This window comes from Kluyveromyces lactis (genome assembly GCF_000002515.2).
Source record: "Kluyveromyces lactis strain NRRL Y-1140 chromosome C complete sequence".
NCBI lineage: Eukaryota > Fungi > Ascomycota > Saccharomycetes > Saccharomycetales > Saccharomycetaceae > Kluyveromyces > Kluyveromyces lactis.
The window spans coordinates 867056-894750 of NC_006039.1; the positions used below are offsets into that span (position 1 = coordinate 867056).

A 27695-nucleotide genomic window follows, 5' to 3' on the forward strand; every position below is an offset into this window, starting at 1 on the left:
ATACGTGTTTAGCCTTTCTTCTTAATAAGATTTGACATGTTTGAATTAGACTGAAGCATCTCATAATAAGTTGGAGCTAGTTATGTATGTTTCAATGACAATAACAAAATTATTACCCGGACATTAGGCACAAATGCTGTCAGTTTACAGGACACCAGATGACTATCGAGTTTGTACTGACAGACAAGAATGCCCTTCCTGATCTAATCATTCCAATTTTAGGAAGTGATATTTCAACTTAAGAGTTTTGAAAGTATCTAAGAGACTAAAATGGATTGTGAGTTATAAAGTTAGCTTGTAAAAGTGTGCGTAAAAAATGTAACCTGATTATCATAGCAAATCAGTAGAAGTAGTGTTGCTGTATATAGCAGAAGTTGCTTGGGTTGAAACAGTGACAGCTGCGGCTTCGTAATCGCTTCCTGAGGAAGTGTCGGCCTGAGTTGGGGTAGAAGAGTCGACGGTTATATATTTGGTTGCTTCGTATTGGGTAACTGTGACCGTTTCAGGAACACAGCTGAAGTCACCTAGAAGGACTTGCTTCTCCAATGAGCTAACCGTAGTAGCAGTTGGGTTACCAGCACTATCACTCAAAGTTACTGTTTGCAATAGAACTGATGTCAATGTGGATGTAACATCATCAGCATAAATTTGGTCGATTCCAGCATTAACGACATCCAGTGTTGTGGAGTCATCCAAACTAACAGTAGAATAAATGGTGATGGTGGTGGTGGACGTACTCTCATCACGTACAGTCAAAGTAGAATCATCTTCATCTTCAGTGGTAATTGTTGGTTGCAAAGTTGTTACTACACTGGAAATGTCACTGGTGGTTAAGGTAGAAAGCTGAGTGCTTACTTCATTGTTCTCCAAAGTCCAGTATACGGTGTTCACTATTTCCTTTGTGACGGTTGTCAAATATGTGCTGATATCTTGGTCATTTTCAGTGTTGGAAGGCTCCAAGGTAGTAGTTGAACCGTTAAAGTACTGTGCTGCAGCCAATGGCGCAAGGATTAATGGTGTGATCTTGTTGAATTTCATGTCTTTATAATTGAAAATTTGAAAGTCCCGGAAGTAAACAACTGTTTGAAGTGATTCTGTGGGGCAATTATCTCTTATAATATAACCGAATATGCAAATAAGTAGAACAACAAGATAAAGCACAGGCTATACGTGTTCTTAATAATGTTAAATGAGTGGACGAGACTTATTGTCTATAATAAGCTCAAAAAAATGAAGGCAGGTGTAGATAATGTCAACAGAGGACCAGTGAACTAGTGAGCGATTAAAGTTGGATAATTGGCTTATGAAGAATAAGATCAACAAGCAAAAGATGAACCGTGAAATGTAAACTTCTGAAAGACCCTGAGACCGGGCTTATTGAAGCATTAGAAATACCCATGAGTAACTATGAAATCCATCAGTATATATACTTTTTAACTGACATGGGGAGATATTTTACTCTTGCATACCCTCTTTAGCAACGCATGCATGGCTATCATTCTCCCCTGTAAAACAAAAAGCCTCCACGGTTTTTGGGTTGACCGTTCCTCTCATCTTTTCGCGGATTTCCTTTGTTTAATGTTAAATTCCAAAATAACATATCAAGTTTCGCGTATAAATGAAAGATCACGAAATTTCAACATTCAAAAAAAAAAAAAAAAAAAAAAAAATCAAACAAAAATGAAGCTTCTAACATTTGACATATAAAACCCAAATACTCATTGCCGTTCTTGTTTGGGTATTATCCTGAAATATCACGAATGCGACTTGTTGTTTCACATTAGCTTAACCGATACGCACACAGTTTTAAATTTTTTTATCAATGTTTTTATTCTGGATAAATTGTTGATGTTCTTGAAGTGAAAGCACAATCAGAGGGCTTGGACGGTAATATTTATGTGTACCATAGTTTCAACGAGTTGGTAGAAACTGGAATGCTGTTATTTTTAAATTTAAGAACAAAGATGTTGTGGAATCAAGAATGTTGTTGCCGTACGTAAGCTTTTTTTTCTTTTCTTTACTCTTCTTTTTTCTATACTATTGTTCCATACCGTTTATTCGAAACAGTTCTTGTGACATATATTCCATCACTCTCAATTAACGATTCTTGATCGAAATTGTCTACATTCTGAGCAGTAATATTCGTTGCTGGCAATTTGATAATAGTGTCAACGCAGAAACACTGGAAACAATTTAGAAGTAAGGGGAAAACGAACATGACCAAAAACACTTGCAGGTTAGGCCATGGATCGGACCAGCCAAGCACCCAGTTGGCCAACCATTCTGCGACATTTTCGAAATATAGAAGTATTAGAAACAAACACCCTTTCATTGAAGCTAAGCTAACGATGAAAACCGTCAACTGTTTCAAAAATGCTGAAAACAACGGTTCACGTTTCGCTGTAGAAGAATGAGATTCTGATTCTGAGAAGTAATTGCCACTTTCGATATTCTCAATTCCTATAGCTGTCAGTATGTACTCGTAAAATGTGAGACAGCACCAAAGAATCGGTATTCCGACAGTGGTATCTAATAATAGGTTCAAAAAAAACCAGTCACATTCGTCCCCAGAGTCAGATCCACCATCCTTAGTCATTAATTTCAATCCGGCCCTAAAAATGAAAATAATAGCATCCTCAAGGGAATTACTTCCTTTAAGCACACTAATCAGTACATTCAAGAAATGTATGCTCAAAGCACCAAGGATTTGTTTTCCAACATCGTAGCACCAAACTACCCACGTTCTCTTGGGATGCTCTGATTGTCTTTTCAATAATAACGAACATATTATCAGAAAGGCCATCAGCAGTTGTATGGCAATAGAAACTGGACCTAATAGCTTACATTCGTTGTCATTTTGCATAACGAAACAAGTTCCCTTAGTGAAGGCTTGTGTTGCCTCAGCTCCTACCCAATGGTTTTTATAGAACTCTTCAATTCTTAATCAAAGTCTGTCTCTTGTGAAAGGCTTCAAATCCAGCAGGTAAATTTTAAGGTTGCCATGCGCTAAGACATAAAATGTTTTGCCCGGGTAACTTAATAATTACCTATAAACATGGTATTTATTATACACATATGCGGTACCTTAAACTTATTGGAAACATTGATGAGCTATATCTTTGACTTCTTTAGGGATTGTAGAGCATTTAGAGGCTATGACCATGCCAGCAAGATACCTACCATTATTCCAGATTGCTTTTGCAGCTGTTTCCGTTGAGCTTTTGGTTGACAAAGATGCTTCAAGAAGCTTAAAAATTACATCTGAGTACTTGTCAAACACTTCATCTTGTTCGTCTGTTGGGGTTTCATTTATATATATGCCCGTAGACCTTAATATATGAAATGTGGTGAATGGATCTTGCAACAAGTTGTCTAGAGTTATGTTTTTACAATATTCAAATACTTTCTTGGCCAGCAGATCAACCGACAACGGGCTTTCAAGATCACGCTTTTTAGCTAATTTGTCAATGGCCTGACAAGATAATATTATTCCTCTATTAGATAGCACTTCAGTAAATCTTGGTACAGCAGCTATCATAGTTGTCAGGGTCTTTGCAGTTGACACGGCCAATAATTTTTGTAACAACATTTCTAATATTGGAGAGAGACCTTGATAGTAATTTGATTGATCATGGCAGATAACTAGTAGCTGACTTAACTGCGCCAATGTCTCGTTTGGAGTGAACATTATAATATCTGGTTTAAGTAACTTTCTCAACAAAGATAACAAACCTTGGAATTGTATGGGGTCTCGAATTGTTGTACTTGATTTGACAATAATGTCGTAAGATAGTTTTTTATTGATCTCATTTGCCTTCTGAGCATCAGAGACGTAATTGGAAATGACTATCAACGCTGATGCAGCGGCGTATGATGACTTATGACATTGTAGCAATTTGATGGAAATATCGACATCTTTCCCATTGGAGTAGGATTTATTACTAGAAACGTTAGCAATAGAAGAGAGTATCTCCCTATTAATGATCAACTGGTTATCAAATTCTTTTGAGCCTAGATTTTCGAGTGATGTTAATAGATTGTGTTGGAGGATAGAAGTGTTGACCTCATCGGAAAAATTGTAATCCTCAGGTTCAGAAGTCTTCAATATACAATGTGAGATATTATTGACCAAGCTGGGTAAAAATGTATCTTCCTCTTCATCTTCAACTTCTTCAATTTGCGCATCATTTTTCGAAGTATCAATTTCTCCAGAATTGCAAACTGCTATATTGGAAGTGCTTTCAATGCATTTACAGACTTGAATTAAAACTTCAGAAAGGGAAACGAGCTGAACCAAAGATAAAAACTTCTTATGATCTACAAAGGAGCATAAGAGGTCAAAAGAAGTTCCGACAAGTAGGTTGTACTGTTCGTCTAGAAATACATTTTTCATAGAAATAATCAATTTGAAAAGTGGGACAGCTACTCTTCTTGCTGCTCTTTCATAATAGGTATCGTTATCCATGGCCAAGTTAGAAATTAAAACAACTGTCCTCAATTGCAATTTAACAACGTAGTCTTCCTCGTCAAATAGACCAAGTATCCTGCCAGCGTAGTAGTCGATAAATTCGTTATGTTTGGTACAGTCGCCATTCCAAAATACCTCCCTATTAGCATCATTATCAACCAGGCAATTTGCAATGGATCTTACTAATTCTGAAGAGATTTGAAGAAATTGTATCCGTTTACTTGATTCTTGGAATGCATAATCCAAAAAGGAATTTAGTACCCTCAACAATTGACTTAATAGACCAGTTTCTCTAATAAGGTCTCTGTTTGATTCAGCACGTAGATGCACCGCTAATTGTTCAAGAACTGTAATATAACTTTGTAAAAAGACGTCCTGGACAGGAACATCCTTTGGATTAGCTGCATTGAGCAATGGTTGCAAACCAAATAGTATCTGCTCATATTCCATTTTTGGACAATGGACTATGGGCTTTAATCGTGGTTATCATTTTTATAAAGTGGACAGTCTCGCCAAGACCGCACTTTCAATGATCGATCTTTAAACATACAATTGCTGACTTTTTAAGATTCTACTCATAAATGTCAACAACACACATAGGTAAACAAGAAAGGTAAGGTCATAAAATAATACTGGTTTGACAACCCATGACTAGAATTCTCTCGAATATTATCTTGATTATGGCATGAGTTAACAGGACTCGGTAAGTGACCTTCTGTAATAGGTCAGATGACCTATTATTTCATACACATAATAATACTTTCGGTAGCTGCAAACACTTTTAAATAGTGAAAAATCGCAAAAGTTGAGCATTAGTAAAAGCATCGACTAATTGCTAAGAAACTAATAAGGTAAGTAATATATTTCACATAGTCCATCTATGAGAACATATCCGACGGCTTCAAGAAACTATGGCTAATAAAAGAAGGCCAAAGAAAGTAAAGCCTCCTTATAGAAAATATGTTGGCGGTGTTGGATTCACACACACTCAAGGGTTCAGTCAAATAGCTGAAGAAAATGACACAACGAATATCCAAAAGTTTAATGAATTACAAATAAACGAAATACGTAATCCTTCTGATAGCGAGGAATCACGACTACAGGGAGATTCTGTCCGATCAGATGTAACTGATTACGGTGGTATGAAGCTTCCACTAGAAATATTTGACCTTACGATTTCTATGATGAGTCCGCAAGATATCAGGATGAACTTAGTGCTAGTGTGTCGAGCATGGTATCTTATATGCATACCAAAATTATATCGTACACCAAAGTTAACTAGTCGAAACTTTTTAAAGTTTGTGGAAACGGTATTGGCAGATAGGAAGAGAAAAACATGTGAGCACGTAGTTCATTTGGATTTATCTCCTATTATACAGAGTGGGAAGAATAGCTATGTGTCAAAAGTGCTACGACGTTGCTCTAAAAATTTGGTTTCATTTACAGCGCCACAGACTAGTTTTGGAATAGCTCCTTTGATCAGTCTTAAATCCTGCCAAAACCTTAAATACCTTGATTTAGGATTGGTATCAGAAACAGTCAATTTAAAAGAATTATTCTTGGCGATCAAAAACTTCCATGAGTTAACACATTTATCGTTTCCAAGAAGTTCCATTCAATGTGACGGATATAGAGACTTCCAATGGCCCCCAAATTTACAATATTTGAAGCTCAGTGGTGGGATCACAAATGAGTTCGTGCAAGAAACGATATTTCCTAATACCATCAAAATCTTAGAGTTTTCATTTTGTCCCCAAATTAATGAACATTCAATATACACAGTATTGGCCAAAATTGGTGATAATTTGACACAACTATACTTCCATTATCCAATGCCAGCCTTAAAGGACAATTCCTTGGATCATGTATTCAGGTACTGTTCCAATTTAAAAGTACTACAACTAATGATAGATTATTGCACCAGATGGGTTTTCAGTGAATACTTCTTTACGCAATTACCATATCCTCGGCCGCTTAGAACCCTCATATTGGAATGTAGCGGCCACCTTGGTCAAACATTCAAAGTACATCCTGATGACTTAACTATAGCGATATGTGAGGGTAGATTGCCTTGTTTAAAAATTATCCGAATTTCTTCTAGGCTAGGTTGGGACTCTCAAGGCGATGACGTCGGCGATTTAGTCTCGAGTTTGGAGGAAGAAAACGGCGGGAGCATGTATATCACATACTGAATGCAGTGAAAATATATAACACATAAAATTGATAGAATTTGGACATTTAATAGCCACAGTGCTTATCGGTTAGAATGAATACTCTTATTCAGAGTGCTATTAAATCCTATGCGTACCTTTACGTTGCATCAAAGCCTAAGAAAAATACATTTTTATTTAGATGTCGGATCTTGGCTAAGAATGGTTTACTTTAAGGACAAAAAGATAGGGCCGCAGCCAACAGTGAATCAGAATGACTGCAGGTTCCATCTTTTTCAGCAAGTTTGTTGTTACAAAACAAGTTTTCTACGTATGTGAAATACCATGTAGAGGATATACTTTAATTAGCAAAGTGCAATTATTGCTTTGAGTGATACCTTCAATTTACTAACCGTTGAATTCACTACTCAATAACTTCAGAAAACTAAATATTCATACGCGTTGGTGAATTTAAAACCTTTATTTCCGGGCCATGTGCTAGTTGTGCCGTTGCGTACCGAATGCCTTTCTCTCTCTGATCTTACTCCAGAAGAGAACAAAGATTATTTTGCTACTTTGCAAGTGGTACATCAATTCATCAGCGATGAATTTCATGCCGATTCCGTTAATGTTGCAATTCAGGACGGTCCTGAGGCAGGGCAAACCGTTCCACATTTACACACGCATATTATTCCAAGACACAAGGTAAACAACATTGGTGATAAAGTCTACGACAAGTTAGATGCATGGACTTTTGAAGAACAATTGGCTAAATGGAATGAAAGGCGATCCGATTATGCTAGCGCAGATACCAGCATTATCAAGCGTGAGCTTATTGTACCAGACGTTCAGCGTGAGCCAAGAAGTATGGATGAAATGAGTGCTGAAGCTCATGCTCTGAGCCAAAAGTTGAATCTTTTCCTAGAGCAAAACCCTAAACTTAAGGAGTACTACTAAAAGAAAAGAGAGTATATACTTTATTGTAGAATTGCATTTCTGTAATACGTTCTCTTAATTGTCTATACATGTAATAACAATATTATTTCGTGTCCTTCTGTTGAATCAGAGTTATATTTACAAGTGTAATGTTTAGAAGTGAAAGGATGTGATGCTTTGAAACGATTACTCCGCATTTCTTTGTTCAGCCCTCCATTTAGCAATAGTCTCCTTCCTCTTTCTTTCACCACCGAAGAAAGACTTCTTTCCCTTTTTAATTTCTTTGATCTCTTCTCCTTTTCTTAGTTTCTCAACTTGATTCAATATGTAACGTCTTTGTTGAATTGGAATACCTTTTTCTTTTAGTACAGGTCCACCCCAAGTAAACAAGTTATCCCACTTGTTCTCATATGTATCAGTAAATTCATCACATTTCCTGCCAATCCTGCCCAAAAAGGCGTTAACATCGGGTATCTCTTCACTGGGTTTGACAGTCTTCCTTAGAGAAGTCTTCGAAGCCGCTTGAACAATAACGCTAGAACTGAAAAGTCTACGGAAAAGCATGCTGTAAAAATCTACTGTGAATATTATCTTCCTTTTCACCTATTATCTGATAATCAATTTCACGATGTACAATCTGGTAATATTGTTGCTTAATACGATTCCACTTCATTCCTTTATCTATGCTCTTCTGCATGATAAAATTTTGCATAATTTTTTCTTGATTCAAATTAAAGGTTTTGATGAAAACCAATATTAAACTGCAATTAAAGATGATATTCAAATAATTCGAATCGTAAATCTAAGTGATCGAGAATAAATGCACGAATTTAGAATAAACTGGAATAGAAACACAAAAACTGGACATAAAATAATTGACAGATGTCATTACCACCGTTAGATGAATTGCAATGGAAATCCCCAGAATGGATCCAAACGTTTGGGCTACATACTGACAATGTGCTAGACTACTTTAGCGAGTCACCATTTTTTGACAAGACTTCAAACAACCAAGTGGTCAAGATGCAGCAACAATTCTCACAGCAGAGTCAGGTTCCAGGTAGTATGCCCTTGGGAAGTAGCAGCGGCATTGGCGCTGCTGCTGGTGCTGGTACAGTATCTCCTTCTGATCGTAGTTTGATATGGGAACGTTATCCAGTACATGCAATGCTCGAAAAGGAATTAATGAAGATGAAAGGAATTGAGTACATATTAGTTCTAGTACGGGAACCAGACCTTTGGATAATTAGAAAACAGCAACGAGATGGGCCTACCAAGACGACAACACTCCGAGACTACTATGTTATTGGTTCGGCAGTGTACCAATCACCAACTGTGTACAAGATTATTCAGAATCGATTGCTGAGTACCAATTATCACCTTTCGCATTCATTATCACAACTTAACAAATTAGTGGAATTTCACCCAGCACAAGGTGCCTCGTTTCTACGACCTGAAGATCCATTGTGTAGTTCAGTTGCTGCTGCTACTACCAGTGGATCTACTGCGAGCCATACCGTGGCAAGCTCAGTTTCTGTGCCAGAAACTGGACCAATAAATGCAGAGACATCTGGTGCCACTGCCGCCGCTACATCGATCGATCCTGATCGCCGTCAAGATTCTTTCAATACAGAAATCATGGATAAACTAATGGCAACTAGTATCAAGGCTAATCCAGTATACATTTAATATACAAAATATATATCAGCAATCTTCAGAGAAGAGTAGAGATTTCCTATATCACGTGATGCAAAATCGTTATAGTTTCGTTTGAAATTCATATAAATACGATATAACATGAGGATACCTTTAAATCTGTTGAACCTCAGAAAATGGATACTCACAAATAACGTGCATTCAAGGGCCAGAAAAACTAGCATCAACCATGAAGCTATTAATCCAATTTATTGCTGTTTTAAGTGCATTGGCTGCATTCGTGTTAGCTGACCCAACAATTACGCATAAGGTCTATTTCGATATTGAACATGGAGACGAGTCTGTTGGAAGAATTGTGATTGGGCTATTCGGTGAAGTGGCTCCAAGAACTGTACAAAACTTCTTCGAATTGAGCATTAGTGAGGATCCAAAAATGGGGTATGTGAAATCTATTTTCCACCGTGTTATTCCTCAATTCATGATTCAAGGTGGTGATTTCACAAACGGGAACGGCACTGGTGGTAAATCCATTTACGGTGACACTTTCGATGATGAATCCTTTGAAGTTAAACATGACAAGCCAGGTCGCTTGTCTATGGCTAACAGAGGGAGAAACACTAACGGTTCTCAATTCTTTATCACCACCGTTCCTACCCCATGGTTAGATGGTAAGCACGTTGTGTTCGGTGAAGTCTTGGAAGGTATGGACGTAGTCAGCTACATTGAGAATGTTCCAAGAAACCGTTCCGACAGGCCAAAACAAGATGTAAGAATAGCTGGTTCCGGTGAAGTTGAAACAGTGCCACCTTCAGACTTGGACAACGACGAATTGTAGTTTAAGTGTGTCGCAGTCTTTTCCAAAATATTATGAGTTTTATATAGTACGCTAGATAGTACGTACAGAACGCAATTTTTCTTCATTCAAACGCACGCTTCATTGCCAAGGATATGTTAGGCATCGCTAAAAGGGGGTAACGCGTTGTTCTGTTGAATAGGCTACTCTTTCTCAGTCCTTCATTGCTCAAGCCAATCAACCTGTCATAATTCATTAAATGATTCATGGGAAGATCTATTGTGAAAAATTAGATTCTGTATAATGTATAAATTCAATACACCAAAACAAAAACAGCTCTGAAGGAAAAAAGTGTGATAACTTTACCATAGAAACCCTGGATTGTCTATATCAATTTCTATCATCTATACTGATTGTTTTGGAAGGATGTCTCTTTTAATTCCAGTGAGAAGGTTCTCCGGGAATGCGGTGTTACGGACAGCCATTACGAATTTGTCCGCCAGAAAACAAGGTACTGGAACGGGACCATTTGTGGAACTCCCAGATCTACAGCCATTGCATGACTCACTTCTGCTTCGGATACCAAGTTCCAGCTCTGTGGTAGGTAAGCTCAACAATATCACCGTTATTGATAGTTCAAATGAGTTGAAGGACATAGAGCTTACGAAGCTGTTCGCTATCCAAAAACAAAAAGATACCGGATTCGTCACATTATCCACGGCCGATGAGCCTGTTAATCTGATCTGTACCGCATCTACAAGGCTAAACAACGTCACAGTTATTAACCTTGATGATTATGAGCAAGGATGGACGGTCAATGATCCTCTGAATAATATACTTTGCTATTCCGGAGATGTGTCAATAAATGGAAATAAAATCGTAGGGAGAGGCATTTTTGCACTCAATGGACAAGGATCCAGTTGGCATATTATGTTGAAAGAATCAGAACAAATAGTTGCACCAGCTACCTCCGTTTTAGGCTTTAGCTCAACTGTGTCCGTTAGCCCAGACAAGATTACCAGTCCTTTACATTTCACAATACCAACTTTCTTTGCATTGCCAACAGGAGTAAGTACATGGATCCATTCCAATATTACTCCTAAATATGAAGCTTTGAGGTTTCAATATAATAAACTTTTCAGGAAAAACAAAATTACGGCTAGTTTACAAGGACCCGGCATAGTAATCTTACAGCATCAAAACACCAATTATTCAAGAAATATTCTATACACTGATGAAGCTTTATTAGAAGCTCTCAAAAAATAATACAAGTAACGAGAAATTTAATGTACATTATATATCTAATAATAATGTAAATATAATACTGACAGTATACTTTGCGCTCTTACTCTAAAGTGAAGTAGCGCTATATATATCCACCGATTGAGAATCCAATAAATGAGCCTAAATACGCACCGACAATCAATGGTACTGGCCACGCTTGCCAGTCTCTATCCCAATCCAAAGGAATCACAAAGCAACTGATCCAGCATCCAATCACCACAGAAATGAAATATTTTTTGAAATAGCCCACTTTGAAGTTGCAATTGAATACATCGTATACTGCTGGATAAGTCAGAAAGCAGCAATGCAGAGCCAATAACCAGGATTCTTTCAGTAGTTCCACAAATGGGGCTCCAAATAGCACTATTATAGCCAAACAAGGAATTGATAGAAGTAAACAAGCACCCAATGTGATGAAGACTAGCAGCCAATTGAGCCTTAATCTTTTCTTCCCATAGATGGTATTCTTGTTGAAACGGAATATTAGATATATAACTTGAGTTGGAATCATGATGTACAGTAACGCTAAAAGATTAAAGTCCGTATATTTGAGAAACCAATATAATAACGCGAGTAAATGGAAGGGTATCAAAGTCCACGACTTTCTAACGTACACGGGAGGTGTATCATCATCGATATGTCCTTTTCTATGATTATTCAGGTTGGCATTTGTTAAGTTTTGATCATCAGAGAAAGAAACAGTTTTCTTGACCGTCTTGCGTTTCCTGTTATGCATTGTATGATATATTTTTGTTCCTTAATGGTTTGAGTTGACTAAGGCCGGGTCTAATTGATGAGTGTTTATGATTTTACCTTTACTTTATTTATTACTTTCTTTTCGATTTCTTGCACTTTTCTGATATTTCCTGGTGCATTGGAAATTCATACCACATTTAAAACTTGATCAAAGTGACATTGGGAATTCACACATATTTAAGATAATCTAAGCACAAGTCGAGTATTTTTTGGGTTAAACCGGAGGTTGCATGCAATTACGAAATTTACTATAATATATTTTGTTACATGTACGTTACTCAATTTTAATTATCGTAACAGTGATTCAATTTGAGTTTGTTAGTGATCTTAGTGAAAATTCGATATCTATCAAGTCATGCCATAACTCAGTGCTGGCATGACGGCCAACCCTATTTTCTATGGTTGTCCTTTTAGTAATTGGTAAGTGTATGTATTTTTTTAAAACTTGAGAGTCAAGTGTTGGCCTTAAAGAATGACCTTTATGATAGTATTCGTTATCGAGCCTTTCCATTTTTGTATTGAAACCCGCCAACGGGATCTCATGGTCAAGCAGTTGTTGCTGAACTAGATAAAATCGTCTGTAACTAGCTTCATTTAAGGGAATCATTCTGAATATAGACCCATCTGTTTGGCAGCCCAGTGCGATATAATTAGATGTTTTAGAACCAAACTCCACATGTTTTCTAACAAGTTTCATGTAGTTGTTGGTTGTGAACATATTAAAGGAGTTGCAATGAACCAGTCTTTGGCCAGATAGGGAATTGGCTTCATCTGGAGCATATCTTAGAACATGAAGGTGGTTTTGTCGATCAGTGACTATAAAATTGATATTCCCGTTGTTCACCAAAAACTCAAGGTTCATGACTTGAAATTTGGAGGTACTTTTACCCAATACAATCATTCGATATGGCTCTGCATCAAAACCTACAAAAGTGAATCCCTGCATTGAATCTCCTATTATCATCAAGTTAGAAAAACTCTTTGCATCGGTAATAAACACAGGCATATCCAAAAACGCTACGGGAACAGCAGAATTATCTTCTTGCATATCACGAACAAGCGCTTTTGAGCTCTGGCCGATCATAAATCTCCCACTTATTTCACATACAGCATTCACAGATCCGCGAATTTCTTCTTCAAAGAGCTGTTTAAACTTGAAATTACTATCTGGTTTGCCTGGTTCGGCCACCACTTCTGTTATATCCAGAACCAGTAAACAGCCAGTGCTAGGCTGATCTTCTTCTTTTACAAAAGAACTTCCGATAATGACCAGCTCCCGCTTTCTTCTAGTCTTTGAGTTCAACTGAATGAGCATGGTTTTAATGTCGTTTACCATGGAATTCTCAGACAAGTCAAGCCGATCAATGATATTCCACGTGAGTGGATTGATCAAAAGAAGTCCAGATTTATACCCAGTACTATTTGGTTTGCTTGGATCGTAACCTACAAGGGGCTCACCATCTTCACTTAGAGCTTGATATTCGATGAATTTGGTATAGGAGATGATATACATTCCGGTCCGTTCATGGTACGCAATATTTCCTAAAGTTTCAAATTCCTCAACAACATCTTCAATAATGATTTTTCTAAGAATCTGAGTATTCCCATAATAACATTCAGGATCTAATTTCATTACTCTTGCATTTTTAATATTATCTACGCACATCACAGAGTTTTTACCCCACCTAGCCATTGTGACAATAGGTATATTAGTCATCCGGAATATCCGACATACCGAATTATCTTCTTTGATTATGATATATGGTACTTGACCAGTAATAAATACTACTGAATATCCATTGTAGTTAGGGAAGTAATGAGCAACCCTTTCTATTTTATTAACTCCTTGAGGGTATGCATTGTTAGGAGCACCGGTAATTAGAGGATGGGATTTACATTTTAAGAGTTTACCGCTGTGCTTTGTCGACTTCTTGTACTGATAGATCTCCCCACCAAACGTAAGAATAGTTAGAAATTCTTCTTTCTTATGATGGCCCAATCTGTTTAACATGATTTGCTTTATTGATGGGTCCGGGTTCATTTCTTCAGGAATCTGATACGTACTTATAAAAAGCATGTCTTCTAGCTGATCGACACCATTTAACTGAAATATCCTGTCATTGTGCTTTTCGGTAAAGAAAATAACCTGATTGTCGCCCGTTACAAATGTGAAGAGAAGCTGTTCTTGTGAAGAGTTTTCCAATCCATGTAGGAATTTGTTGCAAATGTTACTCTTGAAAATGGAACCAGATGTGATGATAATTTCATTGAGAGCCTCTGGAAGCTTAAATTTGATGAATTTTTTTTTATTTTTAGAGTCTAGTTGATAAATTTTGATGTTACCTCTAGCATCCGTGAATAGAATATATGGATCAATAATACACGCATGAACAATTTCGATATCAATAGTTAATCTTGCTAACCTCTTAAAGTCAACATCAAATAGATATAATCCTCCTGAAGTTACCTGTAAAATACGTTTATCGTCGTCCATAGTTTCCATGCCGATGGTTCTGCTGTCTTTTCTAAAATCTTGCGCCCTAAAAGGTTCAAAATTTCTATCAATCTGATATACATCACTTTTCTCTTTATCAGCGTCTGTAGTCACAAGATACTTGTCTTTTCCCTTTATTTTCAAATTCCAGATACGGGTCGCACTTGTGAATTTTAAGGCTTGTTCTATGTGGGGCTGGACAGTGGAATGCAATGCAGTGAGGTGAGATCCCCTCCCAACTCCAGATGTAGCTACAATTGAGAATTCATCTTTGTTAGGATTGGGAAGTCTCTGAATAGTTGGTTCAACAGATGCGACCTTACCAATAGTAAGAGATGTTAGAGGACCGATATTGAAAATGGAGTCCAACAATGATATATCGAAAGGCTCTTGTGTTTCGACGATTCTGGTGTGAGTATTATTTTGAGACTCTCCATAAAGTGCACTGTATTCATCGTCATCGTCATCAACAGTTTCAACAAGTTGTCGTTTTGCTGCAAATGCCACTTTCAAGTTTTTAAGTTGCAGAAACATTGCATCACCTGAGAGAAAACCTATAAGAACTCTGCCAGTTTCTAAGTTGAGATCACCACATACCGACAACGGCAATCTTGAATTTTTGAAGATCTCGTTAACAATCGGTACTTGTACACAGTCAAATTTGGTAAGTAGATTACCCTCTGATTCTGTAATAATGTTGTACATCCTGCAGTTTTCATCTATCAAAATAAGCAAATCATGTCTTTTCAAAGCTTTATAGAAATATATTGAACTCTTTGATAGAAAGATATTCATGTCAGAATTATCAGTTATCCTTGTATTGATTGAAGACGTTGCAAATGTGTTCAATCGTATGCACGATTGTAGTGCACCAGATGCACTGATATATAATAATTCATTGACACCAATCAACACATATCCCCTCTTCAGTGGAACCAAGGTGTGCAGGTCGTTCGGAAGATCTGCAAGCTCAGCAATCACGGTGGTTTTTTCATCTTCGACATCTAAACTCAAAACCATGTACCTCATAGTATTTCCAAGTACTTTTTCATTTCCACACCACGCAAGTACCGGTTGATATAATATTCCCACAGTTGGCTTGCTGAAATTATTTAACCATTTTATATCATAGACATGCTTGAGACTCTTGTGAAGGCTAGAAATTGGCATTATTATACTATCGGATGTGATTCCTTGGTTCCTTTTTAAGCGTTTAGCCATTGGCTCTTTTATTCCGTTCTCATCCTCATCAATTTCCATATCTTCTGTGTTCAGTTTCAATGGCAATATAGCTAAAACATCTTCATTAAAAACCAGAAGACATCTAAACAATGGATCCACTGCCATAATGGACTCCGTCTTCAAAGAAGAAGTGCTTAAATTGACAAATTTGTCGTGATAATAATGCAGACTTAGTGTTTCAAGACTCTCTGCCACTGGGTCAAACCTTACCAACGATACTTTGGATTTCGACGAAAGTATTGCAAGCATCTTAAGAGGCGATCCAATTTGGGGCAGTAATTGCATATCTATGATTTTACCTGCTAGTTTCCATTCATATGCAAGTACAAGCTTTTGTGCTCGCGAGACCCTGAATACAGAGAGAACATTGGTTCTTGCAACAACGTATTCTTCCCTTTCCGCTGACGTAAAATTCCCATGTAAGCATTTATTAACCACAGTGGGTTGCAATATCTCGTCAAAAACGTTCATTTATTATCTATCCCCGATATTTAAACGTTTCAGATTCAGGTGTGACTGAAGAGTGCTAGTATGCCCACCTACGCTCGTCTGTTTCCAGTGTTCTTAGTAATGATAGTTACCTATATTTTGAAGAACCGGTGAATATTTAAAAATTCACAGAAACTGAAAGTAAATGTTTCGATGACATCTGCAGACCATTTGAAAAGATGAATAACTGCATCTGCAAAACAGATATAAACATAGTGTACTGTCTGTGAGCAGCAGCTATTAGTCAATCTGGCCTGAAATTTCTGTAACCAAAGGTTTCTACGGACCGCGAGAAGAAGAACGTTTTCCAACAAGTTCAGATGGTAAAGCAGTTCGTCATAGTCATAAAATTGGGATCTTCATCACTAGTTGATGAAGAGACCAAAGAACCAAAACTTTCTATCATGTCATTGATTGTGGAGACTGTGGTAAAGTTACGCAGAAGAGGACACAAAGTTATCATTGTATCTAGTGGAGGTATCGCCGTCGGATTGAAAACGATGAATATGAAGGGAAGGCCAAAGAAACTATCCAAGGTGCAAGCAATCGCAGCTGTGGGCCAAGGCAGATTAATTGGGAGGTGGGATTCCTTGTTCTCTGAATTTGATCAGAGAATTGCTCAAATCCTAATTACTCGAAATGACATTGTTGATTGGACTCAGTATAAGAATGCACAGAATACTATTAGTGAATTACTTTCCATGGGAGTAGTGCCAATCGTTAATGAGAATGACACTTTATCTGTGAGCGAAATCAAATTTGGTGATAATGATACATTATCAGCTATCACAGCAGCGTTGACTGGTGCTGATTATCTATTTTTATTGACAGATGTTGACTGTTTATACACTGATAATCCAAGAGCAAATCCCGATGCAAAACCTATCTTGGTTGTTCCAGATATATCACAAGGATTGCCAGGTGTGAACACAGACGGTGGATCTGGATCAGATGTTGGAACTGGTGGTATGAAGACTAAGCTTATTGCGGCAGAATTAGCAACCAATGCTGGTGTCCATACCATCATTATGAAGAGCGACACTCCAGAAAACATTTCCAAAATTGTTCTCTACATGCAGGAAAGGGACGATGGCGTGAATGAACTTACACAAGATTTGGCTGACCTACAACTCACTGAGATGCAAAGTTTAGTTAATAATCATGTTCCTCTTCATACTAGGTTTATTGCCAATAGTAATCATCATCACTTGAAGAACAGACAATTCTGGATGCTTCATGGACTCGTCAGTCAAGGCGCTGTAATTATAGACATTGGTGCATACGAAGCGTTAACGAGGAAAAACAAAGCTGGTTTGTTACCTGCAGGCGTTATTGAAGTCCAAGGGAGCTTCCATGAACATGAATGTATAGATATAAAATTGGGAGTCAGGGATTCAGATGGAAATTTGGATAAATCCGTTGCACTGAAAACAGTAGGTAGGGCTCGTTGCAACTATACAAGCACAGAGTTATCAAAAATTAAAGGTCTGCAAAGTGATCAGATTGAAGATATTCTAGGCTATGCTGATAGTGAATACGTAGCTCATAGGGAAAATTTAGCATTCCCTCCTCATTAACCTAAAGTGAATGAAAATATACTTTACATGTTACGTTTAACTCTCATACACGTAGCCCTTTAATAAAAGCATATATAGATAATCGAACATCTTGCATCAATTTATATATATATACGGCCATATTGAGATTTTATAAAAATATTATTAATCTGCGCTCAGGCTTCACAAAGAAACACTCTAATTTTGGAGGATTATTAAATATATCAGGTAATGGAACCTTGAGTTTCTTCTCGGGATAAATACCTAGATTAGTATTCTTTATGATGAGTTTATTACTTTTAGCATCATATTTGATATTGTAATCAAGACTAGAGTTAAGCTCCGAGGTCACTTCTATCTTTAAGAGAAACTCTGAGGTGTCTTTGGGTTTGCCCATACTAAGTTCATATGATATACTTTTTTTTTGTATTTCTTCAACCTTGGGTTTCTTGGTTTCATGCAGTGAAAGATCCTCGATTTCCTCTATTAAAGGTTTTCTACGGGAAGATTGGTCGATAGGAATTAATGGCGGCAGTTCACCCGTCGAAGGTTCGTCTTCTGCAAGAAAGTCTCGCCTCTTTTCGATAATACTAACAGGTTCTTTTTGTTCCCTATTTACCAAATCATTGATGGTTTCTTCATAATTCTCTGTTAGGTCTTCTCGCAGTATTTCTAGTTCAGGTATAGTATCACCTTTCTTCTTCAGCTTAGGGAAACTTATATTATCCCTTGATATTTCGAGCTCCGCTCGCAATTCACAGGATTCTAAGCACCATTCAACTACGATTTCTCTTAGTTGTAAATCATGCTGGATCCATGAAACGCATTTGGTGTTTATACAACAATCGCTCACGTAGCAGACGTTGCCCTTTTTGTCAACATCCTCCCTTATTGAGGAGGTTACGATTGGTATTTCCCATTGGTTGTTGATTATTAGGGGATATACTATGGCGGGGTTGAAATCGATTTCAGGTAAGGGTATCTGGTCATTATGGCAAATGTTGATGAATATCTTTGCATTGCTTGATAGCGATGTAGTACCAGGGTTTATTACCTTAGATTTTACGACAAAACATGGTTCTGGGCTTATTCTTATAACGTTGTTGGAGTTGTTCGAGCTGCTATCATTCAATGGTCGAAGAAGAAATGACATTGCACCTAATTGACGGTATGTACTTTCTTATTCTTTTGTTTTTTTTGTTCCTATCGCAGTTATCTGCTAAGCGATAATATAGAATTTCACAATCAAATTCTTATTAGCGATTATCAAAACTAGTGCTTTTTCAACGTAGATAAGGATCAATTATATGTACACCAAGACGAATAAAAGGTTCGTGTCATCGGAACGTGCTCGGTGGCCGTTCAATCCATACTGCCTGGCTCAATACAACATTTTGGGTATTAATACCTTTAATTCTGGAGATTAGTTTTTTTCATTCCACTGTTAATGGACATTCAAACTGGTTTTAAGATAAAGAAGGGCATTACAGGTTAGTTGAAACAACTAGACATGAATCAAGAGAGTGAGTATCTCTGTGACTCTATGGATAGACCGCGATACGATACAATCAATGACAATACTAGATATGAAAGTGATGGAGAATCTGCATCTTCTGGCGATGCCATAGACAATCGATATCGACTAATGAGTCCAGATGCAGATCGCGATGACTTTATTGACGAAGACTTCATAGAGGATCTTACTGCCCCAACAAGCTCTAGGAATGAAGTCTCCTATATCTTAAGCAACTCCGCTCTAATTACATTAACTTTTCTAATGGAATACTCTTTGGCTATTATTTCTTTATTTGTCATCGGTCATGTCTGTAAATCAAGTGATGCCTTAGCTTCCGCATCTTTGGCGGTAATGACTTACAATATTACTGGTTTAGCATTTGTGGAGGGTATGGCCACTTCTTTGGATACCTTTTGCTCACAAGCGTATGGTGCCAAGAAATATGCAAAAGTTGGTTTATATTCATTCCGTTGTGCAGCGATGATAATGACAGGTATTTTCCCTGTGATTATATCATGGTGGTTCAGTGCTTCATGGTTAGGTTATGTGATTGCTGAACAGGATATCCTCCCAGAGATACAACTTTTCTTGAGAATAATATCGTTTGGGTTGCCAGGGCTGATTTTTTTCGAAACTGGTAAGAGATTCCTTCAATCACAGGGCCATTTCCAAGCAGGAACATACTCCTTGTTGATTACAGTTCCAGTTAATATTATTCTAGTGTATTCATTTACTCGTTACATTGGATATGCTGGTGCTCCTCTAGGTATCGCCATATCGCACTGGTTTATGGCCTTAATGCTACTGGTTTATTGCAAATTTTGGAGAAAGGAAACTCTGATTTGTTGGTATCCCATGTTCTCTTCAATGTTCCACTTTAAAAGATTATTTTGCAGCTGGAAACCTATGTGGAATTTGGCATTTCCTGGTTTACTCATGATTGAAGCAGAGTACCTTTCTTTCGAAGTATTGACTATTATGTCTACATATCTCGGTGTCAAGGCTATAGCAGCACAATCAGTCGTATCGAACATAGGATCTTTGATATATCAAATCCCATTCGCAATGGGTTGCGTAGTTTCCACAAGGGTTGCTAATTATGTTGGGACAGAATCGGTCAACAACGCGAAGATCTGTATTAATACGTCGTACGTGATAGCAGCGTTTGTAGGGATTGCGAATTGTTGTTTGATTTTAACAGGTGACAAGAATTTAGCGTATTTGTTCACTAAAGACAAAGAGGTCGTTGAGTTATATCGTCATGTCGCTCCAATTTTGGCAGTTAACCAATTATATGATGCATTCACAACTTTTAGCGCTGCGATATTACGTGCACAAGGACGGCAGCAAGTTGGCAGCCTGTTAAATATCATAGCATACTATTTTATCGCATTGCCTTTAAGTGGATGGCTAACTTTTGGTAAATTTCAGTTGGGATTAAAAGGGCTTTGGTACGGATGCGGTACCGGGATCTTATTACTGGCGTTTGCTTTGAGCTATTGTGTTTTCAATTCCAATTGGGAAAACATAGTGGAAGAATGCCATAGAAGAGAAAAAGAAGAAAATGAGGTTGACTTAGAGAGTATGGCAAGTAACATGAGCAATATTATCGATGTTTGATTTGTCGATGTCAGTTTGTTGGACATTTTGAATGCCGTGTACATATTTTAATTATAATAATAAACAATAGATGAAAAATAAATACAAGTTGAAGGTCGAACTCCAAATTATCCGAAAATTTGAATATCGTCATTTTTGATCTCTTCGTCTTCCTCGTTGTGCATCGTGTCAGCTTCCAATTCATCGTCTTCATTGAAGTTGATCTTTTGACCTAATAAACCAGCAAAGAATTCATCAATTTGCTCATCCGACCATTTATACCCAGTATTAACTGATGCTTCATAATTGGCAATTGGTTCTTGAATAGAGTAATTTAGTTTACGACCCTTTGAAGCCTTGGTGTCGATGTTTTTCTTGAGCTTGTTTTCAGAGCGAGAAGTGATGGCCAAAGTAACACCATTGGATTGTTGAGAGTTAGATATTTTTTTCTCAACAAGATCATTCAACAAAACTCTGTAAAAATCTTCGTCATCATAGATATATGGGTTTTGGGTAAAATCTAATGCATTGTTATCCTTCCTTCTTGGATCGTAATTCTTTGGAATATCCAAATTATTTTCTTCTTCGATGTCTCCTTCTACGTTTTCCTCCAGTTGCAATTCTTTTAGTAGACCTTTTTGTAAATCTTCATCAAACAACAAAGGTTTAGTATTGCTTCTATTGAGTTTTGTCCTTTTAAGTAATCTTGGCATATCAGCAAGTTGGTTATCCACTTGTACATCAGCTGACTGGTTGATCGCTTTAAACTTGGAGGCTTGCAGAAGAGATTTTCCTGATGATGCAGAAACTTTTGCTGACCATTTGTTAAGTACGGCAGAACGGTATGATTTTAAATCAGAATCCAATGTTACAGTTTCATGTACTAGTTCCTTAAAACTTCTCTTTTTGCTGTTATCGAAGTCAGAAGGGTTCTCAGATTGGTTTATGTGATCACCGATTTGGAATTTATGCCTTACTGTAACACACTGGGTCAAAACTTTCTCTAAAACTTTGAAAGTACTAGTTAGCAATTTGGAGTTATTTTCATCTAGAAGTTCATCCCAAGATTGTTGAGAAAGTGGTAACTGGTTTGAAGCGGATAATGCTTTTTGCAACTTAATTCTAGAGTCTAGAATTTTATCGAAGAATTTATTCTGTTGTAAGATGGCATAACCTTTGGAAGCATCTCTCTGAGCGGAATGTGCTAAATTATTAATCACTTGTTTAGTTTGCGTCTGTACTATCTTGGCCAATTTCTCTTTCTTCATCGCAGTCTCCTCATCTTCCTCTCTATCTTTCTCTATTTCTGACTCGGAAGTGGCTTCAGATTCGGATACATCTTCTGAATCGCTTCTAAAGGATACTGCATCACTCTCTTCAGATCCGGATTCAGCTTCAGACTCACTTTCTCCTTGTTCAGGAGCGTCCATTTCTTCGTCATTGAACAGTTCTGCTCTAGACCCTTTGCTCCCGACGTATTTCTTATCCTTTACGGCCAATCCTTGATCGACCACATTTCTAAGTTTTGACTTTCCTACTGCCACATAATGCTGTTTCTTCAACTCTTCTTCGCTCTCATCGCCAGAACTAACATCTGAATCGGACCCACCATGTTGAAATACACCTTCATCATTCTCAATGTCGAAATCTTCAACTTGTGGTTTATTCGCAATGTCTGCGATTTGTTCGGCCAAAGACTTTTTACCCATTTAATCTGCGTGTATTTTACGTGTACTTCACCGTCCTCACTTACAACTCACTATTGAGTACAGCTGATTTATCCATATAAGAGTCTCTCATCTCATCTCATCTCGTCTCATCTCTCAAACATCAACTTTCTTGAATTTTTCAACTACAAAAAAGAAACTCCAGATTACCTTTTCGGATCTTCAAAAAGAAGAGGAAAATATATAGATCACGTGCTATTATTAAATCACGTGATTGTAAGATAGCGATTCTTAGTCTCAAACTCTCGATGCACCAAATATCCAATACAAATTACTTTTAAGAAGCCTCATAGCGTCTATTAAGGTCAAATATATCTATTAAAAGTGAAAGCATAGTGTTTAATTTCCACGTGACTCGCAACCAATGAAAACACGTCATCGTTTCCTACGACTACTGAGGAACTTAGATCGTGTTTTTTTTTTTTTTTTTTGGACCTCTTTGGCCGGAACAAGAACACAAGAGCAGAAACGAAACAGAGACAAAGAAGAACACATAGGAGGGAGGATCCGATCAAAAACAGAGAAAGTTTTGAAAAAATATAGGTAAAGGAAGGAAAAAAAATTGAAAATTTATTGAACTTTCAATATTTCCACACCTTTAAGAAATAAATTTGTAATTTACAGGAAAAGAAGCTTTCGTTCTACGTTAGCTTATTTGTATTTTTTAAGTGTATTTGCTATTTTGTTAGTGATTCTGCATTGATCAGATTAAGACAAGTCTCTCTTTTCCGATTAGGTGTGTGTTTTGTTATTGCCATTGTACCAAACCTTATCTTAAGCTTTAAACTTCATTTAATCTATTGAGCAAGTTTTCTTCCAATTGTTTGAATAACCATAAAATCATTGAATTATTGAATCAAAGAGACCACTATATACAGAGTCATGTTTTCCAGAGTATTTGTTCGTTCTATGGCAGCTTCTGCCAAGGCTGGTGTTAAGCCTCCAGTGCAATTGTTCGGTTTGGATGGTACCTATGCCACTGCATTGTTCACTGCTGCCTCAAAGACCACTTCCGTTGAAGCTGCTGCTTCCTCATTGAATGCTTTGAAGGAAACTGTTGCCAAGGACACCAAGTTGACCAGCATTTTGGAAAACCCAGCCTTGTCTGCTGAAGATAGAAACATTGTTGTTGACACTTTGTCCAAGAAAATCAATTTGGATCAATCCGTTCAAAACTTGTTGAAGGTTTTGGCTGAAAACAACAGATTATCCTTGTTAGAACATGTCACTTCCCAATTCTCCAAGTTGACTGATGCTTACCATGGTCTTGTGCAAGCGACTGTTACCACTGCTCAACCTTTGGACTCTAAGTTGTTCAAGAGAGTGGAAAAGGCCTTGGCTGCTTCCTCTTTGGTTGGTAAGGGTAAGTCTTTGAAATTGGAGAACGTTGTCAAGCCTGAAATCCAAGGTGGTTTAATCGTTGAAGTTTCCGACAGAACCGTCGATTTGTCAATTGCTTCCAGAATCAACAAGTTGAACCAAGTTCTAAGAGAAGCTATTTAAACGATATCCCAAAACCTATAAATCAATTATATGAACGAGGAAAATATATCATGAATTTCATGTATGGGGTATCTTCAATTTTATTTCCCTTCTCAAGGGAGAAATATGTGTTCTATAAACTACACACAGTGAATAGAACGTGATTAATAAACGATTCACATCTGAACTATGATTTTATATTTCAACGATACTTCTTTTTTTTTTCTCTCACGATTTCATGATGACTTGACGTCCACTTTTTACCGATACAAGTAACTTTAAAACATTATTAAACTATTAACATTCTTCGCGCTTCGTGCCAAAAAAATTTTATTACGATCGTATATGTATAGAGCAAATACACAACGAAAAGATTCAAAAGTCGATTCTTTAATCCTTAGTCGTCTCATTGGATTGCTTTGTTTACTTAAACCAACCATTTTCGAGTCAGTTTAAATACAAACTCATAAATAGATGTTGAAATAAAGTATAACTTTCAGAACACTATTCAATTTAGTATAATGAATCGATTAAGGATAGAGTGGATGCAGAAAAAGATTGAGTTCTTTAAACCTCATTACAAAAATTAACTAACTTCATTACAAAATCTGAAAGAAAATGTGTAAAACGAATAAGGGGTGGGTTCTAACGCCAGTAGTAAAGTAAATAGTAATACTGATAATCACAATTATAAGGATGCTAATAAGCATATGTGATCACAAGAAAATGACGGTGATTGATCCTTTTTCTAGGAGAAAAGAGATAACAATGAAACGTTAAAAAAAAACAATTGGAAGTGAAACATTGATGTAGGATATATGCAGAAGATAAGAAAACTATGACATCTTCTCTTTCATAGCTTTTAACTTGGCCTGGTGTTCGAGTTTTCTTTTGTTCAAAAACTCCTTGTACTTGTCAATGGTGACACGTCTTTGTTTTTTCTCATACTCTTCAAATCCATGATACTTGGTGTCACAAAACTTATCCCATATGGTAAAGAATGGTTGAGAAAAATTGGACTTGATACCAAAAGACTGATGGTGAATGTCGTGATACACTGCATTATTTGAAAACAACCACTGGAATGGGTCCAGGGGCAAAGCATATCCGCAATGATCGTCCACTGTTTTCAAAGTAGCAAAAGTGTATAGAACAACTTGTTCTGTATGATTTAATTGTGTCACGATTGCAGCAATGCCTGTACCCAAAGTGTCAAGGAGGAAACCTTCCACTGGGGAATTGTACAATGCACCGTACGCATAAGGAACATATAACCTATGATGACGTGAGTGGAATTTTTTGTAAAGTGTCTTATTCATATGCATCACCCTATGCAGCCAATACTGCCACGAATCTACGATACAAAACCCAATAAATATCCTTATCATAGACCATCCATAGCAATACATAAACTTGATGAAAACAGATGGTACGAAAAAGGGTAAAGATTGCCTCCATTTCCACATCTCATACTTCTCAAACCCTGAAGTCGGCACAGGATCCAAGTAGAGCATACCAAGTCCAGTAAATGTTTGAATGAAATGTTGTAATATCACCTCTTTTAAAACCTCTAATCTTGAGGCCTTATTCCGCTGTTGTACTTCCTCGCTTGGATGAATCCTGTACTGTTCGAAAACCTCATTGGTATCAATGTAATGGAAAAACATCGAATAAAGCCAATAAGCAACAACAGGTAGTGCTAAGGCAAGTTTCCCATCAGAAATCCAAGGCAAAATATCCTGTTTCTTCGTTATCACAGAAGCAGGTGGAGCTTTAGAATTCATAAACGACACATCCATAGCATCTTTCACCTGCAAATACAAGTGCTGCACTGCACTTTCAACAATATTTGCCATAGTTATAAAACCGATACAGCACACGCAAAATATTGTATCTCCTTATCCTCGAACTGTATCCGACAGAAAACAGCTCCTCTCAAGTATAAATGGACTTATAAGTTTTGTATGACACTGCAAATATCAGTTTGTGTATCTGATTTCGTATCTTGCTTCGTATTTTATATAGTTGCTGTCTCTCTTCAGTATGATCAAAAAAAAAGAAACAGTAACTCCAGAATAACTTTTTACCTAATCTCAAGCCTTACCCTTTCAATATTATTGCAGCCTTCTTCGCTTGGTATGCCAACATTAGCCTATACGCTTCGTATAAATACAACCACTGATCTTATAACGCAATACATTTATAACGCAATTCTGTATTCTCGACACCATGTTATGCTAGAAAAACTAAGAAAAACCCGAAGCCTCTAAGGGAAAACAGGATTGTCGTTAAAGAAACACCAGAGAAAACCAGAGAAACGGTGTTAAGGTTTCTCAAATTTGGTCATGTGACATTTTTTTTGCTTTTTCTTTGGTGTCCGGGTTCCTGCTTCTTCTTCCGTTAGGCGTTAATGCATGCATGAGACACATATGGTATGAAGCGGTAGAAAAGTAGAGGAAGTAATATGATGATTACAGAACCTTTGATATTTAGGTTACGTGATGATGGAAACAAGGGAGAAAACTGCTAGTAATCACCTTGTCAAATCAGTTAAACGCCGGTAGTGAGCTGAGGGTTTGTTTATATTATTTACAGAGTCGGATTGTCTGCGGGTTATATATGTACATGTAGTGATTTCTTAAAGACGTGACGAGTGAAGCAGTGAAAGATCTGAGCTCGGCTCAGCTTTTGCAACTGGAAATAGTTTGTATTTGCTTGTTTTCTTTTGTAACTCATAGAGAGATGTTTTGAGCAGCTGACTCCTGTTGTCTCACTCTTGCGAACTCTTCTTTGGCTCTTTCGCCTAGTTCTTTCAAAATTGCACTTTCCTCTCTGGAAACGTTCCCCAAACGTTCTAGTGTTGTGTGATTCAACTCTGGCAATACTGGGTTCCAGTATTTCTCTTTATCCCCCATTCTCCATTCGTCTTCCCAATGGACCTTAATGGACGATTGGACGTCTTTCAACTTTAGGAGACATTCTCGCAAATCGGCAACCGCTTCTTGAGAGTATGTTGGTCTGTATTGCGATGAGTACCATGTGTGGCCGGACTCATTCTTCTTTCTCATGTCTTTTGCCTGTTTACTGAATGTCACATCACGGAGATATCTTAATCTGCACAAATTCTGGTATACTTTTACACTCTTGTCGTAGTCTGGTAGATCAACAACAGCCATACATTTCCAAATATCACGTCTGGTGCTTGGTTTCTTATTCTCCCAGTTGGGTCTTTGGAAATTGGTATCAATTTGCTTCCAAGAAAAAGTCGGGAATTGAGAGTACAGCACTTGTCCACTCTCTAGGTTTCTGAATAAAAAGACTTGTGGTGCATACCCTGCTTTCTGTAGCCAGTTGGCTGGACGGAACTTGGTAATAGCTAAATGCTTGCTCATCTCTTCCTAGTGCCCTATGGTGTCTTCAAGCCTTATTTGTTAACAACAAAAGCCTTGATCCTCAGAGTTCTCTTCTATCTCCAGTGCTATTGATGGACTTCTGAAGAGTTATTTAAATACAATGTGTGCACAAATGTGGTGATCTCTTCTGTAAT

The 27695-nt window shown here is 37.3% G+C and overlaps 18 protein-coding genes across 18 annotated transcripts; 8 read left to right on the forward strand and 10 right to left on the reverse strand.

The window, feature by feature from the left end:
• Positions 1 to 330: 330 nt before the first annotated feature.
• SVS1 (Svs1p) lies at positions 331 to 1038 on the reverse strand (the record flags this gene model as incomplete). Its single annotated transcript, XM_452647.1, has 1 exon — positions 331 to 1038. One exon carries the CDS (start codon positions 1036 to 1038, stop codon positions 331 to 333), a length of 708 nt encoding a protein of 235 aa, XP_452647.1.
• Positions 1039 to 2032: 994 nt separating this feature from the next.
• On the reverse strand, positions 2033 to 2863 carry KLLA0_C10076g (uncharacterized protein; the record flags this gene model as incomplete). Its single annotated transcript, XM_452648.1, has 1 exon — positions 2033 to 2863. One exon carries the CDS (start codon positions 2861 to 2863, stop codon positions 2033 to 2035), a length of 831 nt encoding a protein of 276 aa, XP_452648.1.
• Positions 2864 to 3091: 228 nt separating this feature from the next.
• On the reverse strand, positions 3092 to 4918 carry BEM4 (Bem4p; the record flags this gene model as incomplete). Its single annotated transcript, XM_452649.1, has 1 exon — positions 3092 to 4918. The coding sequence occupies one exon, from the start codon at positions 4916 to 4918 to the stop codon at positions 3092 to 3094; it is 1827 nt and encodes a 608-aa protein (XP_452649.1).
• Positions 4919 to 5379: 461 nt separating this feature from the next.
• On the forward strand, positions 5380 to 6660 carry PFU1 (Pfu1p; the record flags this gene model as incomplete). Its single annotated transcript, XM_452650.1, has 1 exon — positions 5380 to 6660. The coding sequence occupies one exon, from the start codon at positions 5380 to 5382 to the stop codon at positions 6658 to 6660; it is 1281 nt and encodes a 426-aa protein (XP_452650.1).
• A 232-nt stretch (positions 6661 to 6892) lies between these two features.
• Positions 6893 to 7575, forward strand: HNT2 (bis(5'-adenosyl)-triphosphatase; the record flags this gene model as incomplete). The annotated part of the gene is made up of 2 exons (XM_452651.1): positions 6893 to 6949; positions 7060 to 7575. 2 exons carry the CDS (start codon positions 6893 to 6895, stop codon positions 7573 to 7575), a joined length of 573 nt encoding a protein of 190 aa, XP_452651.1.
• Positions 7576 to 7740: 165 nt separating this feature from the next.
• Positions 7741 to 8118, reverse strand: FYV4 (mitochondrial 37S ribosomal protein mS41; the record flags this gene model as incomplete). Its single annotated transcript, XM_452652.1, has 1 exon — positions 7741 to 8118. The coding sequence occupies one exon, from the start codon at positions 8116 to 8118 to the stop codon at positions 7741 to 7743; it is 378 nt and encodes a 125-aa protein (XP_452652.1).
• A 318-nt stretch (positions 8119 to 8436) lies between these two features.
• On the forward strand, positions 8437 to 9243 carry MED6 (mediator complex subunit MED6; the record flags this gene model as incomplete). Its single annotated transcript, XM_452653.1, has 1 exon — positions 8437 to 9243. One exon carries the CDS (start codon positions 8437 to 8439, stop codon positions 9241 to 9243), a length of 807 nt encoding a protein of 268 aa, XP_452653.1.
• Positions 9244 to 9439: 196 nt separating this feature from the next.
• Positions 9440 to 10045, forward strand: CPR5 (peptidylprolyl isomerase family protein CPR5; the record flags this gene model as incomplete). Its single annotated transcript, XM_452654.1, has 1 exon — positions 9440 to 10045. The coding sequence occupies one exon, from the start codon at positions 9440 to 9442 to the stop codon at positions 10043 to 10045; it is 606 nt and encodes a 201-aa protein (XP_452654.1).
• A 384-nt stretch (positions 10046 to 10429) lies between these two features.
• On the forward strand, positions 10430 to 11269 carry KLLA0_C10230g (uncharacterized protein; the record flags this gene model as incomplete). The annotated part of the gene is made up of 1 exon (XM_452655.1): positions 10430 to 11269. The coding sequence occupies one exon, from the start codon at positions 10430 to 10432 to the stop codon at positions 11267 to 11269; it is 840 nt and encodes a 279-aa protein (XP_452655.1).
• Positions 11270 to 11369: 100 nt separating this feature from the next.
• Positions 11370 to 12023, reverse strand: GPI11 (mannose-ethanolamine phosphotransferase GPI11; the record flags this gene model as incomplete). Its single annotated transcript, XM_452656.1, has 1 exon — positions 11370 to 12023. One exon carries the CDS (start codon positions 12021 to 12023, stop codon positions 11370 to 11372), a length of 654 nt encoding a protein of 217 aa, XP_452656.1.
• A 324-nt stretch (positions 12024 to 12347) lies between these two features.
• On the reverse strand, positions 12348 to 16250 carry CFT1 (cleavage/polyadenylation factor CFT1; the record flags this gene model as incomplete). Its single annotated transcript, XM_452657.1, has 1 exon — positions 12348 to 16250. The coding sequence occupies one exon, from the start codon at positions 16248 to 16250 to the stop codon at positions 12348 to 12350; it is 3903 nt and encodes a 1300-aa protein (XP_452657.1).
• A 338-nt stretch (positions 16251 to 16588) lies between these two features.
• Positions 16589 to 17845, forward strand: PRO1 (glutamate 5-kinase; the record flags this gene model as incomplete). The annotated part of the gene is made up of 1 exon (XM_452658.1): positions 16589 to 17845. The coding sequence occupies one exon, from the start codon at positions 16589 to 16591 to the stop codon at positions 17843 to 17845; it is 1257 nt and encodes a 418-aa protein (XP_452658.1).
• A 130-nt stretch (positions 17846 to 17975) lies between these two features.
• PIH1 (Pih1p) lies at positions 17976 to 18977 on the reverse strand (the record flags this gene model as incomplete). Its single annotated transcript, XM_452659.1, has 1 exon — positions 17976 to 18977. One exon carries the CDS (start codon positions 18975 to 18977, stop codon positions 17976 to 17978), a length of 1002 nt encoding a protein of 333 aa, XP_452659.1.
• A 357-nt stretch (positions 18978 to 19334) lies between these two features.
• Positions 19335 to 20960, forward strand: ERC1 (Erc1p; the record flags this gene model as incomplete). Its single annotated transcript, XM_452660.1, has 1 exon — positions 19335 to 20960. The coding sequence occupies one exon, from the start codon at positions 19335 to 19337 to the stop codon at positions 20958 to 20960; it is 1626 nt and encodes a 541-aa protein (XP_452660.1).
• A 107-nt stretch (positions 20961 to 21067) lies between these two features.
• On the reverse strand, positions 21068 to 22648 carry BFR2 (rRNA-processing protein BFR2; the record flags this gene model as incomplete). The annotated part of the gene is made up of 1 exon (XM_452661.1): positions 21068 to 22648. One exon carries the CDS (start codon positions 22646 to 22648, stop codon positions 21068 to 21070), a length of 1581 nt encoding a protein of 526 aa, XP_452661.1.
• Positions 22649 to 23548: 900 nt separating this feature from the next.
• On the forward strand, positions 23549 to 24169 carry ATP5 (F1F0 ATP synthase subunit 5; the record flags this gene model as incomplete). The annotated part of the gene is made up of 1 exon (XM_452662.1): positions 23549 to 24169. One exon carries the CDS (start codon positions 23549 to 23551, stop codon positions 24167 to 24169), a length of 621 nt encoding a protein of 206 aa, XP_452662.1.
• Positions 24170 to 24984: 815 nt separating this feature from the next.
• SUR2 (sphingosine hydroxylase) lies at positions 24985 to 26004 on the reverse strand (the record flags this gene model as incomplete). Its single annotated transcript, XM_452663.1, has 1 exon — positions 24985 to 26004. The coding sequence occupies one exon, from the start codon at positions 26002 to 26004 to the stop codon at positions 24985 to 24987; it is 1020 nt and encodes a 339-aa protein (XP_452663.1).
• An 876-nt stretch (positions 26005 to 26880) lies between these two features.
• MHR1 (mitochondrial 54S ribosomal protein mL67) lies at positions 26881 to 27540 on the reverse strand (the record flags this gene model as incomplete). Its single annotated transcript, XM_452665.1, has 1 exon — positions 26881 to 27540. The coding sequence occupies one exon, from the start codon at positions 27538 to 27540 to the stop codon at positions 26881 to 26883; it is 660 nt and encodes a 219-aa protein (XP_452665.1).
• Between the last annotated feature and the right edge of the window lie 155 nt (positions 27541 to 27695).